The sequence below is a fragment of the Mustela nigripes genome, chromosome 12 (genome assembly GCF_022355385.1).
Source record: "Mustela nigripes isolate SB6536 chromosome 12, MUSNIG.SB6536, whole genome shotgun sequence".
In the NCBI taxonomy this organism is placed as follows: Eukaryota; Metazoa; Chordata; class Mammalia; order Carnivora; family Mustelidae; genus Mustela; species Mustela nigripes.
The window spans coordinates 135,490,733-135,515,680 of NC_081568.1; the positions used below are offsets into that span (position 1 = coordinate 135,490,733).

The following is a 24,948-nucleotide window of genomic DNA, read 5'->3' on the forward strand; positions in this document are numbered from 1 at the left end:
CTGAAACCTGAAACTCTGCTCATCACCCACCTCGATGGATGCGCAAGAGGTTTGCGAGCAAGGAGAGGAGGAAGATCCCTCCCTCTTTGTTTTTTTCCTGAGTCTGCTCCCCTTCCCCAAAGTATAGGCGTTAGTTCATGCGTAGGTTTTATGTCCCCTGGCATCTTGCAATTTCATTCATCCCGGTGATGGGTGAGCAGCCCTGCCTGTTGCTCCCTCCCCTGCACTTCCCTTGGGTTGGCAGGAAGGGGAAGCCAGAAACAGACTTCTCTCTGCACCTGGAGCTGGGGGAGTTGCAGGTATCTCGGAAGCGGCTTTCCAAATTCATAGCATCTCACACCCTTCTTCCCTCCTTTGGCCTCAGAATGCTGTCTTCTAGGGGCCTTGGCCTGGAGCCAGGGGTTTTTGCGCCTGTTGTTGTCTTTACCTGTTTTTGAAGTTGGACTGATGACATCGTAGAGATCCTGGCTGAGGGGTTGTAAGCGGAAAAGATGCCGTGGGTAATACTGAGTGCGGGAAACCGAAGGCCTGCCTTCTCTCAGCTGCTCATCTTCCGTGGCAGGCGGGTCCGAACGTGGGGTTGTGTTGAGGCTGTGTCCCTTCCGTTCTGGGGGTGGGGATCCTGGTTATGTGCTATGGGCCTGGGCCCCTTATATGCCGCTGCCTCCTAAAATAACTCTTGGATGTGTGTTAGGAACATGCTGGGAGGTCCCAGAGTAAGAACCAAATCGTGATTGTGGCTCAGAGTAAGCCTGCTTCAGTAAGTACTTACTAGATACCTTTCCCCAACTTGTGAGTGCTTTTATATTAAGGAAGGAAAAAAGTGATCTCCTAATGAGCTAATAATTAAAGCTTGGGAGACCTGAGGGGGGAAGATGTCTGTTCTCCTATAGCTGGCACTGAACCCTGGTCTCCCCATGAAGATAGGGAGGAGAGGGAATGAGAAACCCTTCTATTCCAGTTGGTACCTTCAAAAAAGAGAGGGTTTGGGACACCCGGGTGGCTCAGTGGGTTAAAGCCTCTGCCTTCAGCTCAGGTCATGATCCCAGGGTCTGGGATCGAGCCCCACATGGGGCTCTCTGCTCCGTGGGGAGCCTGCTTCCTTCTGTCTCTCTGCCTGCCTCTCTGCCTACTTGTGATCTCTGTCAAATAAATTAAAAAAAAAAAATCTTTATTACAAAAGAGAGGGTTTGAGGAACTAGAAATCATTCATCGATACTCAACCACTTACAGAGCTATGAATGCAGAGGAGCAGGAAAAAATTCGGGCTTGGAACTTTGCACCAGAAATCAGTGTGGTTTGTTAGCATATGTCTGTGTCAGCCAGCCTCAAGGCATTACTTACTGGACAGTTTGATCAAAGACCAGAAATGAAACCTCTTCATATGAGTGTGTACCTACATGCATAGACTCTGTATGTGCACAGGGTCACTCTGTGCATTGAAATTCTTCCAAATGTCTCAGAAGACTTTGTGTTGTGGTCCCCCTCCCTTTCTCCCCTCTCTATGCTCCCCACCTTCATCTTTTATCTTTTCCTTGAGCGTATCAGTTCATTTTCCTGTGTGATGGCTGAGCCTTGATAGAGCACAGGATGGAGAGCCTCCCCTTGGGGAGGCATGCAGCCTCCCTGCCTGTCACTTGCTGCCCTGTCGGAGCAAGCTTGGGGGTTGGTTCCCCCTGCTCTGCATTCCCTGAAACTTGTCTTCTTGTCTATCCCCAGGTTGGGGGGCCTCCTGACCCCTAAGCGGTATTGTGGTATGGGTGGTTACATTATCTCTTTGTTTCACTAGTAGCCTTGAGCCATCAAGGATAATGTTTCTTTAGCATGCATATGTCTGCCTTACTTAAAATCAAGTGGTTTTTGTTCTCGTCATGTTTAAAGTTGCTTTGTCAAGATCTCCCCATGATTTTTTTTTCCCCCCCGCTATGCTCTTTGTTCCCTGAAATATCCGTAATGACACACTTAGGATGTCTTATAATGATGAAACTTACTGAAACTTATGTACTGATTTTTTTTTTTTTTAAGGAAAGCATCTCTTTCTGAAATTAACATTAAGTTCTAGTGATCTGTTTGGATCTGATTTTTGAAAGTTGTGTCTTAGGCTATCGAAGTTTTCACGAACGCTTCCACTAGGGTAACGCTTGGTCGGTGAAAATCCTGTCACCAGCCAGAGACGCCAAGCAGGCTCCCATACAGATGTCCAGGACAGCAGCTGAGTGTTCCCGGAGGTGCCTTACAAAAGCCTGATTTCTGCTCCCTCTTCTTCCCCACAAGACTTTTTAACAGGCCATTGTGTTTTCTAGAAGTGGGAAAGGGTAATGTTACTAGGGAAGCGAAGAGAAGAAAAGCAGCAAGAGCCTCTTTTAGCTGACCAGTCAACTGCGTATTGGCCACCTGTCTTCATGGGAAAGAAATAGATGGCAGTGAATAAGCGAGAGTCTAGTTTTCCAAGAAGCTCAATGATTTTCCCAAATCAATACAGCTCATCAGGCCTCAGAACAAAGGCTGCGGGGGAGGTGACAGTGATGGAAGTAGCTGTGTGTTCTTTTGTGTATTAAACCGTAAGGCCCATGGGGAAACAAGGTCTCTTTAGCTATGGTTCTCCCCCTCCCTTAGAGCTTATTCAAGGTAGTTGGGGGTGGGGAGAAAGCCTTTCAGGTTTTTGTTTTTTTTTTTAAATAAGATTTCCATAGATGGTATCCCAGTGATCAAATGTACTTTTGAAAGAGATAAGCTCAGTCCAGGAAGAATACCGTCTTTTAAAATGGAGATTAGAACATCATTCTGCCATTGCCTTTTGCTCTCTGGTGTTGGCTTAGTCCATTTGCTTGGATTTCTTGTGGATTTTTTTTTTTTTTTCCCTTGAGATTGATGGGTAGGGTTTGGAGGAACCAAAAAGCAGTATCTCGATGTTCAGATGAACTTCTGGCCAATCAAGAATCATTAACGATCCTCCCATAAATGAACCTTGTTCCCGATGCCCTGAAAATAACAGCGAACCCTAAAAGAAATGCTGAATTGTCGTCTGAGAGCTTATAATTAACGTAGATAGAGCGGTGCCAACATCGTCCAGCCGCCAACAGGGAACATCTATCCAAACCAGCAATTTTTAGCCCGTCAGTCCTTTAATCTTTAAGCTCACTGTGCTTTCATAAAGTAGTACATTAACACCAGAGCAGAGCATGTCTGGGGTTTATGAGTGGGGTGGTGGCACACTAGGGCATAAAGTGTTTCATTACACTCCCCTTTGTTAGTGCTGCCCTATCTCCCAAGCTCCATTGCCGTACGCTATTTGTTCAGATAAAGCCCAATGTTCAGGGTGACTAATCGCAGCACTGTGTTCCAGATGGTTTGATTACAGGATGTGGTTAAAGTGACTCTTCAAACATTCAGCTCAGCAGTAGAGCTCTTTTAAAAAAAAAAAAAAAAAAAAATACTGCATTTTCTGGTCATGTGATGACACGTTTCTTATCCTCGTGCTCCAGAGATAGTTGGCATAGGGAAATAGGCAAGTCCCTCTGCATTCTGACTGTGGGGGATTTCATTGGCAGCCTTCGTTGTCAGTGAAACATTTGCCCCAAAGAGTTAGAAACCCAACTTTGTCCTTTGAAGAAAGATCTCTCCGAAGGTTAGATGCTATAAAGCCAGGAAAATCGAATAATTGTACTATGCAAAGCTCAACCTTTTTAAGCAAGTCCTAGCCTTGGTTACAGCAAAACCACAACAGTAAGGTGTGGGAGGGGAGGGAGTTGGAGTAGGAAGGAGTGATGATAAATCATACCTTGTACAATGGTCATATTGTATAAAAATGTAGAGTAATAGGATACTCTAAATGTATGAACTTCATCCTGGGTGCATGAAACCAGCATATTGTGGCCTTTTATTGTCACAAATGATTCCACTAGAAAAAATATATAAAAGGAAAGAAATGTGTAAACTTCAAAAAAAAAAAAGGGGGGGGTTGTGGCACAACAGGGTTACATTTTGGTGTTATTAGAGTGAGGTTTCTGTTTTCTGCTTGAGTGCACGCCAAGTCCATCCAGATGTGGTAGTCTGAATAGGAGTCCAAAAAAGAAAGGGAAAAAAAAAAAAAAGACCGACATGATTCCAAATTCAGCATTTGCAACGCTTGGCAGAGACTTCTGTCCCAGAGACGAGGCACTTTAAAGACTCTGGAACACTCTTTAAACTGTAATACAAACAGAGTTAGATCCGCTGGGAAATCAGGCAATTGCCCAGTTCTTGAGGAAACATCTTCACGAATAGGAGAAGCAGTAATTCATACACCATATTTATCACATCTTTGGAGTATAGTCTCTCCACAGAGAATTTCTGTCATCTCTGCACTCTGGGAGATTATGCTTATTGAAAAAGAATGGTGAGAAGAAGGCTTCAGATCTAGATTCCCTTCTGTCACCGTGTCAGAGTTCCCAGGGGTCGAGTGCGCTGGCTCTGTGTGCGCGCCAGGCCCTGTGATCACCGGTGGGGCAGGTGTAGGCGCTGCTCCTCTGTCTTCTGGTTGAGGGCGAGGCATCCTCTGTCTCTAAGGACTAGCAGCATGGGAGGGACAGGGTATTAGGTTAAGACAGTCTCCGCAGTGTTCAAACATGGGAGGAATTGATCTGCTGCTTCCCTGATGGAGTGAGTTTGGGATTCCTTTGTTGCGTTTCCCTGGTCATTCAGGGGTCCCAGATGAAGGAGACCCTGCCATCCGCCGGTGGCCTTCAAGGTCACTGCTGTCTCCATGCCAGCCAGCCAGAAAGAGGAAGAAGTGAAAAGGACATGCACCGGGGATAGTGTGGGCCAGGCCTGTAAGTGGCGCACGTCCAGTCTCTCACTTGGCTGTCACAGACCTGAATGAGCCACACACCTGCGCATTGACCTGGGCGGGAGGCTAAGAAGGGTCTAGCTGGGGACTCAGAGGTAAGCCTGGATTCTGGGGAGCATCCGTTGGTCAGAGGGCTGTGAAGGGAAGTGCTGTGGGTGTCTCGGGAGGGGGCGGCTGTGTTTCCGTGGCATGCACTGTCAGCGTGGGAGTGGAGAACATTCAGAGAAGAGGGAACATTGGACTTTGTCCCTCTTTGGTGCTGATTCATTAGGAGCTTTCCTTGGAGATTTGGACTAGAACGTCTTAGAGGGATTAAAACTGTGATATAAATGGTGCTTGCAGAAGAAACTCCATTAGGCTGGAGGGGGGGGGGGGAAGAAGTGAGCTGGAGGTGAAAAAAGTGAGCTGGAGGTGAAAATGTTGCAGTGGTTGTTGTCCTTGCCTGGATGAACGGCTGTCCACGGGACAGTGGGTAGACTTTCCCTGCTGGTTATCAGAATGTCCCTCTGGGAGCAAGGGAGTCAAAGACAGATTTAAATTGAGAACCAGGAACGACTTTTTAACAAGATGACTGGAGAATAATGGGGCAGTCCTGGGTGCTTGGTGAGCTCTTGTCACTGATGAAGAGGAGGAAGAAGGGACACGTACACACTGGTACTGAGGGCCTTGTGCCCATTGGCTTCATATCCTAGCTCTTGTATAGGTCTGGCCCACTGTCGACCTCTCAGCCTCTAGTACCTTGTGACCTTGAGATTTCTACTTATGTTATCACCTTTCCTTGTGACAGATTCCGTTTCCCAAAATAAGTCCCTGTTTGGCTGCCTCAGCTTAGGCGCCCTTTGTTGCAACCATCCAAGGAGGCCAGAGTTAGGATCACTGTTTTAGGAGCCTAGTAGCCTAAGACAACCCTCTGAGCAGGGACTGTAGGCAGGGTAAGTCCTAGGAACATCTTATTCAGGGTCTAGTTTAATGTGATGGGTTAAGGGAACTGTTGTCTAGGTATAGGTCACCCCTAAGCTCTCCTTCCCTTTCTGGGTGACAGGGTGTGCCTGTGTTGGTTTTATGGTAAGTTTGTAAGCTCTTGCAGAACAGAGTTTGGATGGAGGTCTGGCTAGACCGTGGCTGATTCCATAGCACCAAATAAGTACCTAATGTATACCCTGGAGATGTCTGCGGGCTTGATCATCTCTCTGGGAGCACTTCACTGCTAAGTATTGACAAGAGCACATTAGAGTTAGAACCCTGTGACTGGAATTCTTAGGAGACGTCAGGGCTCTTTGGACTTGCAGAGGTCACGGGCTTAGGTTATAGAGGGCGGAGCACGTTCTTCTAAGTGTCCTGTAGATAGTACATACTTTATGGGGCCATAGCTTGGATTCTGTATCAGTATCCAAGACAAAGCATTAAAAAAATATGAAAACCCTGTGCGGTGAGCACACTCAAACTATCCATTGCTGTCTTTAGCTGTATTCATACTTCATTGGCCGTGAGCTTCAGATCTTTCTCAGATATAAAACATTAAGGGGCAGGCATTATTAGAACTTGGACAAAGACCATTGTCCTGGGTAGGAGAGGAGGACAGTAAACCTCAAAGGATACTGGAGAATGTGAAGATGAAAGAGGCTGGTTGTAGTGTGTCCCCAGCACCTGGGTCACAGGCAAGGCATTTGGAAGAGTACATGTGCATTAAAAGAAATATCAGCTCTGTTTGGCCTACATGTATATTTATTTCCAGTGTATGTAAGATAAATGAGAAATACAGCTGTGCCCAGATTTATGAAATTCGAAGTAGAACTTGAAAAAGACTAATTTTCATTTTGGTTATTTCGAAAGAAGAGTCCCACTTTACATGCCCACGGGTTACCAAGTACGCAAGCTGTTGGAGACTTCAGCAAGAAACCGACAAACCATTTGCACGTCTGAGAGCTGAAACACCACCTTCCCACTTGTCCCCTCACAATGGAGGTGGGGGGGGTTGTCTACACGCAGACTTTCTTACAAAGCAACAGGACACTTTGTAGTTTATACGAGAAGCAGTCCTTAAGCCTTCTTTCCAGTTTGGCCATGTCAACATGTGCGTGTGTACCCTCGCACGTGAATGCTAGGCAGAGAGACCTCCTCTGTGGCAGAAAGAAAAACAGACACAGGCACACGTATTTCATTAGCCCCGATTGATGGAGACTCTTCAAAGTCTCCCCGAGAGCAGAGCATCTGTTTTTGAGCGTTTCAGATACCGAGGGCTTCCAGGAAAATCAGGCTGGCGCATGGAGGCCCTATTGAAGCGGAGAATGGGCTTGACCGGGATCCCCCACCCCCAGGGCCGGCCGGTAATAAGGACGGTCCTAGCAGTCTCGCTAGTGCTTCCCCACGAGGTGTGCCGGTGTGGCTTCTAGAAACAGCCTCCTCCGGCCGTGGGAATGGTTTCACGCTGTGCAAGCCGCAGTGTGGGCTCAGCCTCGGCGGCAGCTGGCCACGGTGGCCCCTCGGCTGCCGCTTCGGGGTCCCCACGGTGCCCCCCGGGTCCCGGCTGGGGAACCGCCGACCGGGTCCCGGGGGCCGCGGCCCCTGCCCTCCGCCCAGCGCCTTTATCCCCGGCCGCCGCCTCGCGGCTCCGGGGCGGCCGCCCTCGGCCCAGCCAATCAGACGCGCGCGTTCCCAGCAGGCGCCGGCCAATCCGCGGCCCGCGTTTGCTGGAAACGCGAACCCCTTAGGGGAAAAGCAATAACAAAAGCCTTTCACTGCAGACAAATGTTAAGTGTCTGTGCAGACTTTTCCTGTTTTTAATTTTATTACTGCAAGAATGGAGGGTTTGTTGTTTCTTTCATGTTTCCTTTCAAGCAATTTTAATTATACATTTGTGCTACATCAGGGACTCTGGAACGCAGTGATTCAGCCTAGTGCGTCTAAAGCTAAAATGCGGTAACCTTCTGGCAATACAGATATATTCCTGCACTGTAAATATAGCTGACATGCTAAAGAATTTTAAGCAGCTGCAAAGGTCTTTGACACCACACACAGGGCCCCAGAGAGCACATGATGAGAAAACCAGCTCCGTCTTCCCCTTCGCCTCCCCTCCCACCGCCCTCCCTTTTCCTGGAGGGATGTGCTCATAAAGAATCCTTTCCTCCAATTGTTCTGTCTTGTGCAAATTTTGACCAAATGCCTAATTACCATTGATTCTCATCTCAGTATGAATTTTTATATTCAGTGGTTTTAAAAAAAAAAATTTCCCCAGGGAATTAGAATGGAATCAACCGTGATTTGAGGAAATGCTTGCTTTGCTTCATTCCTGTCCCCCTCCCACCTCCCCCCATCGCTACAGTGAGTAAATTCAGCTGTCACCTAATAGCAACAGAGACCATATGGGAAAGCATTTTTTAAATCTCTTTCAGAGACTTTTGAAAGAAATCCTTCCTTCCCCACTACTGAGTTCCAACCATTCAAATATTTTTACCTGCTGTGAAAATGTTCCCAAGGAAATTAGTCTTACCTTGTGAGTTGTCCCGTACTGTAAAGGAGTGCAATACAGGCTTTCTATACGATTCAAAATGGCAGTGAGCGAGGGAGCAAACCAACTAGAAGCAGACCTTGAGGACTGTCCCTTGGTGCTTCCAAGATAGAATGGATTGTAGGTACAGAAAACACAACAAAGCCTCACTTAAGCGTTTCATTTATTTACCCTAGTATTTTAGGTATGTCTCAAGATTAGGCCCTTTTATTGTACGTTTTTAACGAGTGATTAAAAAAATATATACGGCGCTTGTCCTCTAGAGAAATAAAGAGGATGTTCTATTTTGTTTTCCTGTGACATTTGGTATACTAAGTGCACTTAAGTTTAGTAATTCACAGATGCAGTGCTAAATTAAATTGTCTGCCTGCAAAGCAGTTGGGAAAAGCAGAATGGCTTGCAGGAAACAAGTGTGTTGGTTTTGAGATTTTTCTTCTAATCCTCTGTGGCAAATGCTTTCTAAAGTTGATTCTAAAGATAACCCCAAGAGCAAACCTATTGTGCACATTTATTTTCTTAAGAGGGCTATTTTCGGAGTCCTTAATATGAAACAAGACCGAACAGTGAAACAGATACCATACCCTGGCTGATGCTTGTCTCACAGAGCCAGAGAAGGGAGGAGTAGGAAAGAGAGAAATCATAGCAGATTGTCTGCTCTCTGGACTCTGTGGCCCCCCCTGCTCTCCCCCTCAACACCTATTTTTGTGCACCCCTATAATCTTTTTCTAAATACAAAATCACCACGATTCTATACTGTTGAATTGGAAACAAAGCCGATGCCTTTCAGTCACCTTCTGGTTTAAGCACTGGTAACTGGTGCTTAGTTTTTGTTGGCCGCTTGCCAAACGAAAGCAATTATGTGTAATAATAGAAAAATTAAGAGGTGAGTGTTGGTGTTTTACAGCAGGACATGGCAAAAACCATTTCCTTCTGTCAGCAGTATCTTGATTACACTCTCACACACAGTATTACCCTTTTGTACCGCATGGGCATGATCACACACACACACACACACACAAACATACGCACGCACGTACACACAAACATGCACACACACACACACAGTTTCCTGTGGGTTTCCACTTGAGGTCACTGAAACCAGAAAGAGGAAGAATGCAAACCACAGCTTTTGAAAGCGGATGAGAATAGAACTTTGCTGGTAAAATCATCTCATCACCACCATCATCATCATCATCTGGAAATAGAGGAATCCATGCTAACCGTGGTCCTCCTTCATTGCCCGTTCCTGCAGGTGTTCTAGTGGTCAATGTCACGTGGAGGAACAAAACTTACGTAGGGACCCTGCTGGACTGCACCAAGCACGACTGGGCCCCTCCCAGGTATGCACGGGGCCTTTTATTTCAGGCTCTGTTTTCTCTCCTCCTTCCTCTTCCCCTCACCTTCCCCCACCCTCTCTTTGCAAAGAAACCCGAGAGATAGATTAATAATGCATACAAGTCTGCCCGTAATTGAAACCAGGCAAAAGAGAAGGGAGCAGTTCAGGATTGCACACGGTGAAATGCAGATGCGGGATTTCTTTTCAGTCATGGAGAACTCTCCTCCCTGCCCCCCTGCTCCCTCTCTCCTTTGTTTCCTTCTCTACTTAAAATGGGAATTGGAACTGGATTTGAAGCTAGATATCCCAGTCGTTTTTCTTTGGTGTTCTAAAGAACATACATCCTCCCTAGCTGGTTCTTTTGCAGGGAGTGAAATTCTCAGCGGAAGGCTAGGGTGTGTTTTGCTTCTCTGGGCCCAGCCCTCGGGCTGGGGGGCTGTTGGCTGCTCTTGCCTGCATTGTGTGCCTCGTGTTTTCACCTGGCTCTTCTGGGAGTGCTCATTTTGACCTCTGTTGCTTGCTTCCCTAGGTTCTGTGAGTCCCCGACCAGCGACCTGGAGATGAGAGGGGGCCGGGGCCGAGGGAAGAGAGCCAGGTCTGCCGCAGCGGCTCCGGGCTCGGAGGCCAGCTTCACGGAGTCCAGAGGGTTGCAGAACAAGAACAGAGGGGGCGCCAATGGGAAGGGGAGACGAGGCAGCCTCAATGCCAGCGGGCGAAGGACACCCCCAAATTGCGCCGCGGAGGACATCAAAGCCAGCCCCTCCTCCACCAACAAAAGGAAAAACAAGCCCCCAATGGAGCTGGACCTGAATTCCAGCTCTGAGGACAACAAGCCCGGGAAGCGTGTCCGCACGAATTCCAGAAGCACTCCAACCACTCCTCAAGGGAAACCAGAGACTACTTTTTTGGACCAAGGCTGCTCGTCTCCGGTGTTAATCGACTGCCCCCACCCTAACTGCAACAAAAAGTACAAGCACATTAACGGCCTGAGGTACCACCAGGCTCACGCACACTTAGACCCGGAGAACAAGCTGGAGTTCGAGCCCGACAGCGAGGACAAGATCTCGGACTGCGAGGAGGCCTTGAGTCACGTGGCGCTCGAGTGCAGTGAGCCCAGCGCGAGCCTCTCGGCTTACGAGCAGGTGAAGGCACCCGCCTCACCGGGCTCCGGGCACCCCCCTGGCACCCCCAAGGGAAAGAGAGAGCTGATGAGCAACGGTCCGGGTTCTGTCATTGGCTCTAAAGCGGGCAAGAACTCTGGCAAAAAGAAGGGCCTTCACAGTGAGCTGAACAACCTCCCGGTGATCTCCAACATGACGGCCGCCCTGGACAGTTGCTCGGCGGCAGATGGCAGCTTGGCCGCGGAGATGCCCAAACTGGAAGCGGAAGGCTTGATCGATAAGAAGACTGCGGGAGACAAGGAAAAGGGCAAGAAAGCCAACAACTGCAAAATGGACAAAAATCTCTCCAAACTTAAAACTGCCCGGCCCATCGCCCCTGCCCCTGCGCCCGCGCCCGCGCCCCCACAGCTCATCGCCATACCCACTGCAGCCTTTACGAGCACCACCACGGGGACCATCCCCGGACTGCCCTCCCTCACCACGACTGTCGTGCAGGCCACACCAAAGAGCCCTCCGTTGAAACCCATTCAGCCAAAGCCCACGATTATGGGGGAGCCCATCACCGTGAACCCAGCTCTCGTGTCCCTCAAAGACAAAAAGAAGAAGGAGAAGCGGAAGCTTAAGGACAAAGAAGGGAAGGAGTCGGGGAGCCCCAAGCTGGATGCCAAGCTGGGCAAACTCGAGGACGCCAAAGGGGCGGGGAAAGATTTATCTGGGCATTTTTTAAAGGACCACCTCAGCAAGAGTGAAGGGCTGGCCAACGGACTGTCGGAGTCTCAGGAGAGCCGGATGGCCAGCATCAAAGCAGAGGCGGATAAGGTTTACACTTTCACGGACAACGCCCCCAGCCCGTCCATAGGCAGTGCCTCGAGGATGGAATGCAGCACTTTGGTGAACGGCCAGGCTCCCATGGCCCCACTGCACGTGCTCACCCAAAACGGCGCAGAGACGTCGGCGGCCAAGACCAGCAGCCCTGCCTATTCGGACATTTCTGATGCTGCGGACGACGGTGGTTCCGACAGCCGGTCGGAGGGCATGCGGTCCAAGGCCAGTTCCCCATCAGACATCATTTCCAGTAAGGAGGGTGTGGTCAAAGGGCATCCTTCGGCTACAGCACAATCATCTCAGATGAAAGAGTCCCATTCTCCCTACTACCATGGCTATGACCCTTACTATTCTCCAAGTTACATGCACCCCGGGCAGGTTGGAGCCCCAGCCGTTGGGAACGGCGGGAGCGCGCAGGCCATGAAGATCAAGAAGGAGTCCGAGGAGGACGCAGAAAAGAAAGACAAGGCAGAGCAGCTTGACGCCAAGAAGATGGACCATACCTCAGCACCCTTACAGCCCCAGCACCAGTCGGTGATCACACAGAGACACCCAGCCCTAGCGCAGTCCCTTTACTATGGCCAGTATGCCTATGGGCTCTATATGGACCAGAAGTCCCTGATGGCCACCAGCCCTGCCTACAGGCAGCAGTACGAGAAGTACTATGAGGATCAGAGGCTGGCAGAGCAGAAAATGGCCCAAGCTGGCCGAGGAGATTGCGACAGGAAAAATGAGCTCCCCTTGAAAGAGCTGGGCAAGGAGGACAGTAAACAGAAAATCCTGCCGTCTGCCACAATCTCAAAAGCTCCCTCTACCCCGGAGCCTAACAAAACCCATTCTAAACTAGGGCCGCCAGTGCCTAATAAAACTGAGGAGACAGGTAAATCACAGCTTCTCCCCGGTCACCAGCAGCACCTTCAGGCCGACAGCTTCAAAGCTAAGCAGATGGAAAACCACCAGCTTATTAAGGAGGCTGTAGAAATGAAATCTGTCATGGACTCTATGAAGCAGACAGGTGTAGACCCAACCTCGAGATTTAAACAAGTAAGATTGTGGAGCGTGGCCCCCACAGGGAGAGAGCGAGTCTGAGACTTGGACGTGTCTGGGCTTGATCTGGTTAGACGTCTTCAAAGGAAATAAGCCAAGGGTTCATTAGGGTTGGTCCCTCTCCTCCTGAAAAATACTTGAAAAGGTTCCCTCGGGAGTTACTGCCTACCTTGCAAGCGTTGCGTTGCCCACAATTGCCTTGTGTTGTGTAGTGAAAGGAACTTCAGACCAGCGCTTTGCAGACTGGTGTTCCTTGCTGTTCACTCACTGTGCAAGGTCCCCTGATTTCTTACTGAGTCCAGAGTGAGGGAGTACTACCACATGGCCGCTGAGATCCTGAGTCTGGTCTCTACAGTGTTCTCTGTCATATTTCCAAATTTCTCCTGGCACCTTCAAGGAATATTAAGCCTGGGCCCCTTCAATCCACATTTCCCACTCGTCTCTTTCATAACACTTGGGGCCCAGATGTCTTTCACATGGTGTCCGAGATGCCTGTCCCAAAGCGGGGCTCAGGGCTCAATGTCCATAGCCTGTGAGATGAAGGGATGGGGAGTATCTGGGTGTGTGGGCCTCCCGCAGTTCTCCTGGGAACCCCTAGTCAGCCAGTCTGAGGTTCCACAGGTAGGCACCTGAAAACCAGCCACCACGAAATCACACACATGCCGACACTTTCTGTCATGGCATGCGCATCCTCACTGTGGACCTCTGAGAGTTAACTCTGGGGTTTCCCAGTGTCCTGTCCCCCTCTCCACTCCCACACTTCTTGTCCCTGGGGAATCAGACCAACAGAACCCTGTCTTCATGCTCGCTCACTCACTCTAGAAGTTGAGACTGAGGCCCAAGGCCGATTGTTCTTTGGGGACCTAAATTCCCAGTGGGTTTTTGTCCTGAATGGGATGGAAGTCACAGAGGCCTTTTGCAGTCCTCCCTTCCCCACTTCTGGAGGCCTGAACCAGGTTCTGGCTTCACAAGGCTACATTAGAGCCATACGGTTTTGAAGGGGTTTAGAGGTGCCTTTGTTTTCTAATAGAAAAACTGTAATGCATACTATTAATTTGAAGTTTTGTGTTTTGAGTAAGATATCTGCACAGGAGATGGGAGCCTGTATACTAAGCCTCAGCTGCTATAGGTGAAGAAAATATGTTAGGAAACCAAGAGTTTCCCCCACTAAATGATGTTAATTGATGTGAAGATGACTTAAATTTACTACGAACTAGCCCGAGTTGGGAGTTTTTTTTAAATTTTTTTTGCCTGCATGAGATAGTAAAGGGAAAATGAGTTTTCGATTAAATGATGTCTGAGCGTGCTGTTTTAAATGTCGAAGGATCCCACAAAGGGCCCAGCTCTGGATTCCCGCAGACCTAAGTTTGTGGTCCAGCTCCACCCTGGGCAGCAGTGTGACCCCAGTGTTCCTGGAGCTTGAAAAGCTCTGAATTTGTCTTGTGTGAAAGAGATGAATAATGATGCCTATCTTAGACGTCATGACTTCGTCAGAGAGGGAGGCTTGAAGCTCTTGTGCAGGGCAAGGGCAGACACGTGTTCACTTAGTATTAGAAGTAAGAGTAATAATGCTATCATGGTGATTAATGGGTTTTGCTTCCAAAATTGAGATTAAAAAATTTTTTTTCCCTCTTCTTTTTCTTTTCTTTTTTTTTTTTTTCTTTTAAATCAGGATCCAGATTCAAGGACATGGCATCATTACGTATACCAGCCCAAATACCTGGATCAGCAAAAGTCAGAAGAGCTTGATAGGGACAAGAAATTGAAAGAGGATAGCCCCAGGAAGACCCCCACCAAGGACGGGGGTGTGCCCAGCCTTCCCGTATCACTAACGAGCATTAAAGAGGAGCCCAAAGAGGCCAAGCGTCCTGATTCTCAGTCCCTGGAGGAGAGCAAGCTGAAAAGCGATGATGGAAAAACGCCTGTGAACTGGAAGGACTCTCGGGGAGCGCGAGTGGCGGTGTCCTCGCCCATAAGTCAGCATCAGTCGTACATACAGTACTTGCATGCTTATCCTTACCCACAGATGTATGACCCCAGCCACCCTGCATACCGGGCTGTCTCTCCCGTCCTAATGCACAGTTACCCTGGTACGTGTCGTGGGTTCTCACTCTCTTGGAGGGAACAGGCTACGTGCAAATTTTAGCGGTTTAAAAAACTCAGGATAAATGAGACGCTTTGCCAGTAACCTTTGTTTTGCTGACTTTTAGGCTGCGTCAAGTCCCCAAGGTGAAACTTAATATGAGGGTTTGGGGGGGGCGGGGGTTGGTTTTTTTGGTTGGTTTGCTTGTTTGTTTTTAAGATCAAATATCAGGCGTCCTGAGCGCTCGTTTGCATTGACTCTGATGGTCTGCTCGAGCTGTTAGACCGACACATACTTTATTGCCTGTGGAAATATTCTAAGCACTTACTGTCATAATCATGATAGTTACTGTTCCTTTCACTTAAGCGGACACATAAATGTATGAAACGGCTATAAGCTCCATTCTGCTTATAACCTCCGTTCATCAGGATGAATTAACTGGGAGAAGAAAATCGGAGGGCTTTCGCACGGTTTAACGATGATGTAGCCCGTGCTTAATGTCAACCCCTATTTTAAGCTCTCTGACTCTTATCCCAAATTCATGTAACCCAGATGACGTTTTTTCCTTCCTTTTTTTTTTTTTTTTTTTTTTTTTTAAGATGGAGCCTGTAACTTGATGTGGCATTTGTTGTGTATCTGCAGGGGCCTATCTCTCTCCGGGATTTCATTATCCCGTTTATGGGAAGATGTCAGGGAGAGAAGAGGCAGAGAAAGTCAGTAGCAGCCCTAGCATCAACACGAAAACATCGACGGAATCGAAAGCCCTGGACTTGCTCCAGCAGCACGCCAACCAGTACCGCAGCAAGTCTCCCGCTGTAAGCCGTCTTTTGTTGTCACTTTAAAAGTACTGTGCTTTTGGGGTGGAAGAAGGGGACAAGCTAGGAAACGGTCTTGAAATATAAATGGCTTTCGAGCCTAGCCATGATTTCAAGATGCTGTTTTATCTTCACACATAAAGCATTGAATGTTCAAACGTCAGCTGCTTTCGCACAGGGGGGAAAAGTGGCCAGAGTGAGCGTGTGTGGTGCTGGTGGGCTTTTCTGTGGCAGAATGCACTACTTCAACTACCAGGAGGGTGCCTGTGAGGGGAAGGTGGACGTTCGTAGGAGCCAACTTTGGGGGCAAAGTATTTTGGATGCCTGATCCGATGCTGGTGGCTGCATGTGCTGTGTTTTGGCTTGGACCCCTGGTCCTGTCCCTGTAACATCCCAAAGCCTTGAGAGTAGGTGTCTTTGTGAAAGATGGCTCCCCCCTTGCTATCCCCTCTCCACACCCCAAGAAAAAGGGCATCTGTTCGTTCTAGAGGCTGTCGTGAAGAGAGACAAAGACCATGGCAGTTCTTGCCTAGAAAAGAGAAGTTGGGGATAAAATGTAGGATCTATGATGTGGATGTGTCCACCAGAGACTCTGGAAGTGAGAAAAGATGATTTCTGAGTCTCTTTCTGTGGGTCCTCCTTCTACTGCAAAGATTTTTTTTTTTCCCAGTGAGAACAAAGAACTTTATGTGGGCTCAGTTCTGGCAAGTGGAAATGTGTAGGAGAGAGTCCTTCATCATGATTTGGGAGAACTGAGAGCTTCTCTCCGCGCCTTCAGAAATGGGTGGATTCTGGAATGCTTCCAGAGGCATAGGGCAACGATTGCCTGTGCTCAATACTGACATACAGTGTTGAGATGCGTATTTTCAATGGACTAAACTAGAGATGGGCATGTTTAAAGTTTAAAGTTACCAGATATATTCTCCCTACCCAGTGTAAACAAAATACAAGGATAATTAGAAAACTTGACGTAAATCTCCACAACTACTTCTTTCGCCCCTTGATCAAAGTACAAAAGTTGTTTCTGGGAAGAAATTGGGTAGATTGTAATCTTGAGGTTATGAGCAGGCATAAAAAAAATCCTCTTACTTCCAGCATTTAGGAAAACCTTGATCCCTTTGGTTTACTCTTAGGTGGGAGCATTTCTTTAAAAGTGTTGGCCTAATGCCCGCTGAAACTCATGCACACCCTTTGAAATTGTCTTCCCGTTGATCAGGAATGTTAAGTATGTCTGCATTTGTTTTTAATCATTGACAAATACTGCTCAAGGGACAGAGGTGGTTTGAGCACTCCTTTTCAGAATCTTAAGAGGAGCCCATCTCTCTTTTCTGTTGCAGCCCGTGGAAAAGGCGACCGCAGAGCGGGAGCGGGAGGCAGAGAGGGAGAGGGACCGCCACTCCCCCTTCGGCCAGCGGCACTTGCACACGCACCACCACACCCACGTTGGCATGGGTTACCCACTAATCCCTGGTCAATATGACCCTTTCCAAGGTCAGCAGCTCCGTCGTTAAGCGCGTGGGTTATTCTGCTCGGGAAAACTGTTGCCCAAAGTATCTGTCATATCACAAAGTAAATATATTGAGCTTTGGGTTCACATTAACTCCAGGGAGTAAGTAAGTTTCTTAATTCTTATTTCCTAGTGACACAGCAGAGGTGATTGGCCCCATCTTTTGTGTTCTGCTGAGATAGGAGATGGCTCCCACTTAATAATTGTTGCTGGTTGATGGTATCAGAGGCTTGCTGTTATCTGATGGACCGAGGGTGGCGGCCACGGTCTGGGGCACCTGAATATAACAATCAGAAGATCTGATAGCTCCTTGAGGGAAATTGCTGGGGAGAAAAGGAAGGGATGGCGAGAGGCTTTGGTGACATTGCAGTGATTTCTTCAGATCTTTCCCTTAGCTTTCCTGCCTCACCGAAGTAATAGGAGCAACACGATCCAGTTTAACACTTTCTTTCTTTCTTTTTTTTTTTAAATTTTATTTATTTATTTTGACAGCGTTCACAAGTAGGTGGGGGTGGGGGGAAGCAGGCTCCCCACTGAGCAGAGAGCCCGATGTGGGACTCGATCCTAGGACCCTGAGATCATGACCTGAGCCGAAGGCAGAGGCTTAACCCACTGAGCCACCCAGGCACCCCCAGTTGACCACTTTCAATCACCTCTAATGCAGGGACTGTTTGTAGCCATTTATGGCTGTGACTTTCAAGATGGAGAAACATTTTGAAGAAGCCATAGCATCGACGAGAGAGAGACTTTGATTTGCGGTGTTATTAGCTGAGCTTGTGCCGTTTGTCTCAGCTCTGTGACCTCCCGGGGGGCAGGGGTGCCAGGCCCCATTGCTGCCCACAGATCCACTGGCCAGGTTCTTGCTGTCTCAGCTCAGATGGCCAAGATGAAATGTCGCAGCCTCCATGGCTTTCAACAGCAGGCATAACTTCCCATAGTTCTGGAGGCGGGGGGTCTGAGATCAGGGTTCGAGCACGGTTGCTCGGTGGTGAGTGCTCTGTGTCTGGCTTGAAGCAAGCTGCCATCTTGCTGTGTACCTGTATGACCTCTTCTCAGTGACAGAGACAGTGCATGCTGAGAGCTCTGAGTTCTTGTCTATAAGGACACGGATCTTGATGGATTACAGTGCCATCCTTATGACCTCATTTAACCTTAATTGTTTAGGTCCTATCCTAAGATAGTTACTCTGGGGGTGAGGGCGCCCACCTAGGAATTTGAGTGTGGGGAGACACTTTTAGCCCCTAACATGTACCACATCACCCCTTCTTTGACTGTGTGAACACAAGAGAACATGTGTGATGTTATCTCCCGAAGTGGGAAGTGCTCTGCAGGCGCCAAGACTCGTTTCTGTTTGTTTATTCATCTCGTGTTGCTTGCTGTCAGCTAGTGGTGTTAAGAAAAAACAGAAAGGGGGCACCTGGGTGGCTCAGTGGGTTAAGCCTTTGCCTTCAGCCCAGGTCATGATCTCAGGGTCCTGGGTTCGAGCCCCACATCGGGCTCTCTGCTCAGTAGGGGGCCTGCTCTGTCCTCTCTCTGCCTGCTTCTCTGCCTACTTGTGCTCTCCATCTGTCAAATAAGTAAATAAAATTAAAAAAAAAAGAAAGAAAGGACACAGAGGGAGAGTACTCTTCCCCAGGTTGGCACTTCTGTTTTCTTATTTTTCTGGGGTTTGTTTTTTTGTTTTTTGTTTTTGCTGTAGAATGAAAAATCGCTTCCCGCTAGGCAACTTTATGCCACCTGGGGCTATGCCGCTCTCGCCACCCCTGTCTCTCTTCTTGCGGAGTAGAAGTGCAGGCTGTTTCTAAGTTTGATTCGCTGATTCCGTGTGAATTCCTGACTAATTCCTGGCGGGGTGCCTTATGTTCCTTTGCTGGGGAAATGTTCAAGTGTGGCCCAAGTTACTATGAAAGTATCATGTTCGAAGCACTTCGCGTGTTGCTGCTGTTGTTCACCGTGACTTTTGCTTCGTGTTGTGACCCGCTGCCTATTAATTCTGCTGAGCGTCCCCCCGTTCAGGAATGCGCACAAACCACCTAGCTCCGTGCAGAGTCCGGGAGATGGAATGTCTTGGAATAGCTATTAAAAAACTGGACTCTTGGATAAATGGTAGACTTGGTTAGACCACGCGGCTTGGGCTCGTCCTTGCTGCGTGAAACGTGTCGTGTATGTTTAGGAAAGGTCCGATGGCTGTAGTATTTCACCTGGGCACCTGTACCTGCTCTTACCTTTCCGAATGTCACAGAAAACCTGCATTTTTTCCCCATCAGGCTTGACCTCCGCTGCCCTCGTTGCCTCTCAGCAGGTGGCCGCCCAGGCATCTGCATCAGGAATGTTTCCTGCACAAAGAAGGTAAATATCTGGTGCATTTCAAATCCACCTTCTAGTAGAGACAGCATAATGGGGGTGGGGGGGTGGATATAGTACAGGCTTTTTAGATCCCAAACTTGGCTCCTCGGTGTTTTATATTATTGTAATGTGTTTTTACATCCCTGTTGCTTCCCCTGTGAGCTTACCTTCCAGGACATTCCTTTCTTTAGCTGTAACATGGGTTAGCAATCAACAGATGGATTTTTTTTTTAACAGTTGAGAGTCTCTCACACAGCTTTGTTAGAATAATTGGCCATGACTCCCTTTGTTTTAGCCTGTGTAAAAAACAAAGTCATGAAGGGAGATACTTACTTTCATAATGCTAAAGGTCATGTTTGTTCTTCGGTACTTTGAATTACCCCTCCCATTGTTTGAGAAAGGAAAATAATTTCTTCTTCCGTGGTGTGTATCCTTACCCTCCTGTTCATTCCCTCTCTGTAGAAGGGAATCCTGTGAACAGAGTAGAATTGAGATAAATAAGTCTGTCAGTCGTGGGGTTGTTGTATTTTCGGTGTCACTTGTCGCAAGAACCTCGTGCTAAGGTCTTCTTTTCTCTTGCAGAGAATAACAAGATTGGAAACGTACGTTGTCATGTGACTGGATCACATGGGAGAGCGTTTTATACAAACATCAGTTCCATGGTGTTAATTTGAAATGCCTTTAATGGCAGGCAAAAACCAGTCATTTCATTTTTGTAAATTACAGATTTTATCACAGAGTAACAAATGTTGCTGTAATTAAACTTCTGTTTTATATATATATACGTATACATATATGTATATATACATATATATATATATATATATTCTTTACTTTTTTGTATCAGTAACCAGGCTCGCACACACAGGGTCTGCTGCCAAGTCGCAAACCACTCAGTAAAAAGAAATAAAAAAAGTGTATCTGTCATGTTGAAAAGTGTTGGCCGCAGAAGGCTGCTTACTTTCTTTTCCTTTCCACTTGTAAATAAAGGACGTTCCGTATCCGTGTGCCCGAACCTTGCATATCCTTCCTCGATACCCCGTGAGACCCTCAGAAAGGCTGGCTGTGATGGTGACGCTTGGGTACAATTTAGATGTCTATTCGGTGGCTCCCGTTAAAGACACATCAGTGTGAAATGCTCCTGTAGTCACTGTTTGTACTTGTGTGTTGTGGGGAAAAAAAAAAAAAAAAGACTTATGGAAAGGCATGGGGTTGCCAGTACCACAAAAACTGTGTTGTATATAATGTAAAGATTAAAATGGGGAAATAATGAGCATCTGTGAATAATGAGATGTCATTTTTTTGATAATCTTGAATGGCAAATAACCCAATAGCCTGCGTACCAGAGACATCTGTGATTGTTCTATTACTTGAATAGTCTTGCAGTCCCCTTTTTTTTTTTTTTTTAATGTTTACAATTATCCAGTTTTAGAAGAGAGAGACTTTAACGCCATTGCCTGGTTACTTGTTTTATGCTGTAATCTAGTTTATTTTATGTAAAATGTATATTGAATGCTTTCTTTTTTATACCTGCCTTAAATAATTTGGCAATCAGAATTAAAAAGTTTTTTTTTTTTTTTATAACGGCCTCTTGTCTGTCTCGTGTTATTTCTCGATGGCTGGGAGTGATTCTCGTTTCCAAAGAAAGGTTGCTTAATATTACGAACGTTCACTTTGAAAGAGAAAGTACACGCATACTGAGTTTTCTCGTGTGAGACGCCGGTGTAACACCCAGTGGTGTATTTAATTCCGTGGACGTGTGCAAATTTACTCGGAGCATCGCATCAGTACAAATTGGTACATATGAGTTTCTCTGATAGGGAATGATGCTGTAAAGGTATCCGTCTCGGGACATGTGGGCAGTAGGAAAGTCAACCATTTATTTGACTTGTCATTGAGTTGTTTTGCTAGTGTATTATCCATCCCACATAGAGAATTAACTGCCTCTGTCTTTGCCTCCCTTCCATCCTCCCTCCCTTCCAACAAACACTTACTGAGCATCTGCTTTATCCTAGGCACTGTACAGGGACTGGGATATAGCCGTGAACATAGTAGATTAAAATTCCTATCTTCCTAGCAACTGCATTTTCTAGTAGGTGTGATAAGCTCCTGTATCTGCTAATGGCAGTTGCCCTCCTCCGTGTTTGTCTACAAAGTTCTTGTTGTTGTCAGACATTGTCTTGGTATAATGTGGTTAGCTCTCCTCCTGGGGTGGGGAGGGCTTTGCCTTGCAAACCGATGAGATTCCTACACTCCAAGTGTTTCTTCTGCTTCCGGAAAAGCCTTGCAGGTTTGTCTGCGTTCCTGATAGATTTCTCTAGAAGGTTATTTTTCTCCATATTTTCGCTTCGATTGTCTTTTGAATTTCATCCATGTGAGTGTTTCTAAAGACCTTGGTGGTGGTGGTTTTTCCCCACGTGTGAACATTTCACATTTCTCACCATCGTCGTAAAGTTACCGCATGTTTTCAGTTCAATGTGTCCTTGCCGAGTTGATGTACCTTTGCTGAAGCCATTTCAGCAAGTATATTTTCTCTGTTCCAAATATGGTCTCAGGTGTGTCTGTTGATTGCCTCCCTGCTGCTGTAGCTCTAGAACAGACCAAACAATTCAGTTGTTCCAGACGCTGGAGCAGGGCTAAGGTGGTCTGCTCCCGTCTTCCGCTGAATCGCTGTGTTCCCGTGGCGGCAAGCCGAAGCTACGGATTCCGGGGTGATTTTTCTGCTTTTAGCAAGAAGCATTTTGTTAAAATTCTGTGAAAGCCAGTCTCGCCTTTCCACTGCAGAATGACTGGGTGAGTCCTTATGCCACACCAGCCTTTTGATCACTACTAGTTAGGGGCCTGACTGGTTAGTCTAAACAGATGGACCCAGCCGTGCTTCGCTCTGCTGCTGTAATAAACAGGAGTGCCGGGAAATGCAGAGAAATATATGACCAGACCCACAGTGCAACATGAATGGTCTCTCCTCGCCCCCCAGGCTTTTTATGGGAACGTTATTCATGACTGGTTTACATTAATCACTAAATGAAGTTTTGTTTCTTCGCCTGAACTGTTAGAGTGTTGTCTTTGCTTATGACAACATGAAATTGCCAAAGGGCAGGGCTTGTTTATATTATGTGTGCGGGTTCTCTGGCTGAGTACATAGTCAGGACCGAATGGTAAATTAAAGATTCCCAAAAGACAAGCCTACTTGGCTCCATTATATTACTATGATGAATCTGCCATTAATACGGTTCTAATTGTTTTACTTTTATAGACATAAAATCAGTCCCCTTAGTGACTAATAATAGGGTTTATTGATTTTCCTAAACATTATTCATTCCAGGCCAGCTCCTATCAGCTTGTCCTGAACATATGCAAAGAGCCCGCAGTGCTGACACAGTGCAAATTAACTTCACGGAGAGATGGGAGCCAAGACTTGTTTACAGCTGTGGTCCCATCGAAGGCAGAATATTAAAAACAAGGTAATAGGCCCCACGTAGAACCGTGGGTTCCTGGACATGGAGCGCAGCTGGCTTCTTCTTGGGAACTTGCCACTGGTGTTCATCGCCGGCCGTGAACGTGAACGCTCACAGAGTTAAAAGCTGGCCTTATCTGTTCCCACTGGCGCTGACCCTGATTTACTGGGGTTTCAGCCCGAGGGTCTGAGAGCCCCCAGAATGAATAGTTCTGATTGATACGGGATAAAACAGCAGTTTAAGTGATAATTACTGGTCATTTCATTCCCTCCCTGACTCTGAAAAGGAGACGAGACAGGCAAAGCCATTTATTATTGTTTTTGTCACCAAACACAGTCATCCATTCCTTGCTTCCTACAGAAGCATGAGTCACGAGTGTTGTTTACTTGGAGGAGCGAAGCCCACGATGGGCAGGGCCTCTGGTGCAGAATCTGGGTTTTTTTCTTAACAAAAGCACTCTTTAATGCGGGGCTTTCCAGCCTCGACACCTGATACTTGTAAAACCCAGTTATGGATCCCGTTGCCGGGTGGAGGACACTGAGGCCCAGAGCTGAAGTGACTTGAGGTCACATGGCTATCAGTCCCAGGGCAAGCTTTATGACCCCCACGCTCTTCCGCTTCAGAGAAGGGATCCCAAACTCAGGAAGTAACCAGACCGAGCCCATTTTCTTTGCTAAAGTCTGTTCCTTTCAGAGGAGCAAATGAGAGAACCCCAGCCCGCGTCTCTAGTCTTCTGTGAGACAAAACCCTGGTACAGGTTTTCCCGGAGCTGGGTAGCCACCCAGGCCTGGGATCCTGAGAGCCTGGAGCTCATTGCCGGAAGTTTTCCTTTTTTCCTGGTGGTCAAGGTGGTCCTTGCCGCCTTTAGTCATCTGCCACATGCAGCTGGGAACTAGAAACCCAGAACATGAGTTAGGTTTGGTGGGAAGGATGCTCGTGTGTCAGAGGCTGGTGGGGAAAACTGGATTCTGGTAAGTTAAAAACAAAGTGAAGCAAGCTCTGGGCACCTGGCTGGCTCAGCGGGTGGGGCGTGTAGCCCTTGATCTCAGGGGTTAGGAGTTCAAGCCTCACATTACTACTAAGGGGGAAAAATAAAGAAGACTGTCAAAGGAAGACGTTCAAACCACAACTCTCAATTCATCTCCTGTAACCAGATCCTTTTCTAGGGCATTTTGTGTGCAGAGGGAGATCTGGGAAACATTTATTGGCAAGATGTAGACGTTTAAACCATACCCAAACTTTTATAAAGTTGTATTAGAATGGCTTCTTTATGTTAATTTAGGGGGAGCCTTAAAAAAAAAAAAAAGAATGGCCTGAATTTTTCTTATTTTTTTCCCCCCTTAAGATTTTATTTATTTGAGAGTAAGAGAGAGAACACAAGCAGAAGGAGAAGCAAAGGGAAAGGGAGAAGCAGACTCACTGCTGAGCAGGGAGCCCGATGCTGGTCTCAGCCCCAGGACTCTGGGATCATAACCTGAGCAGAAAGCAGGCACTTAAGCGGCTGAGTCACCCAGGTGCCTAGATTTTTCTGGGCCTCTGAGAGGACTTGGTTCCAGAAAGCATTTGCTGTGGGAAGGATATACTATTTACTTTAAAAATTCCTCCTAAAAGGGGTGGCAGAAGGCTGTGGCTCAAAGGCTTCCTGAGCCTCGTGCAGTCATCAGAGAACCAGGTTGGAAAGAGAAAGGCGGTCCTGTCTTATCACCCTCCGGGGAAGGTCCCTCCATCACCCACCCCGTCCTCCTAGATCAGATGCCGAATTTTCCAGGGTTTATTTGTAGGGTGATGATTAGCAGGCAGGGAAAAGAGGTACAATATCCCCAGCCTGGTGGGGGGTGACTTTTCAACGAGATCATGGAGAGGGAAGGCATCTCCAGCAGGGTTGGTGGTAGGGCGTGATGTTTTCCAATGCACATAATGGAAACCTTGTCTCCAACTACCTTCAGCCCCTAGGAAATATATTCTGTTCCATAGCCTGAGGCTGAAAGCAGAATGAGCTCCAGAGCAGTCCTGCACATCCACGGGCCTGTTTCTCTAGAACACCCTTTGCTCAGCCTCCTCTGTATCCTTCATG

General features: G+C 47.4%; 1 protein-coding gene across 4 annotated transcripts in view; it reads left to right on the forward strand.

Moving 5' to 3' along the window:
* ZNF608 (zinc finger protein 608) overlaps positions 1–20,192 on the forward strand; it is a 113,088-nt gene extending 92,896 nt beyond the window's left edge. For 3 of the 4 annotated variants that reach the window (XM_059418414.1, XM_059418416.1, XM_059418413.1), the window contains 7 exons: positions 9,589–9,676; positions 10,202–12,662; positions 14,338–14,755; positions 15,391–15,563; positions 16,901–17,054; positions 19,338–19,419; positions 19,999–20,192. In XM_059418414.1, the coding sequence (XP_059274397.1) occupies positions 9,589–9,676; positions 10,202–12,662; positions 14,338–14,755; positions 15,391–15,563; positions 16,901–17,054; positions 19,338–19,419; positions 19,999–20,005 (3,383 nt within the window). In that variant the 3' untranslated portion in view covers positions 20,006–20,192. Of the gene's footprint in view, positions 1–9,588; positions 9,677–10,201; positions 12,663–14,337; positions 14,756–15,390; positions 15,564–16,900; positions 17,055–19,337; positions 19,424–19,998 lie in introns of those variants that run through there. The other variant, XM_059418415.1, reaches the window with a different exon arrangement.
* The last annotated feature ends 4,756 nt before the right edge of the window (positions 20,193–24,948 follow it).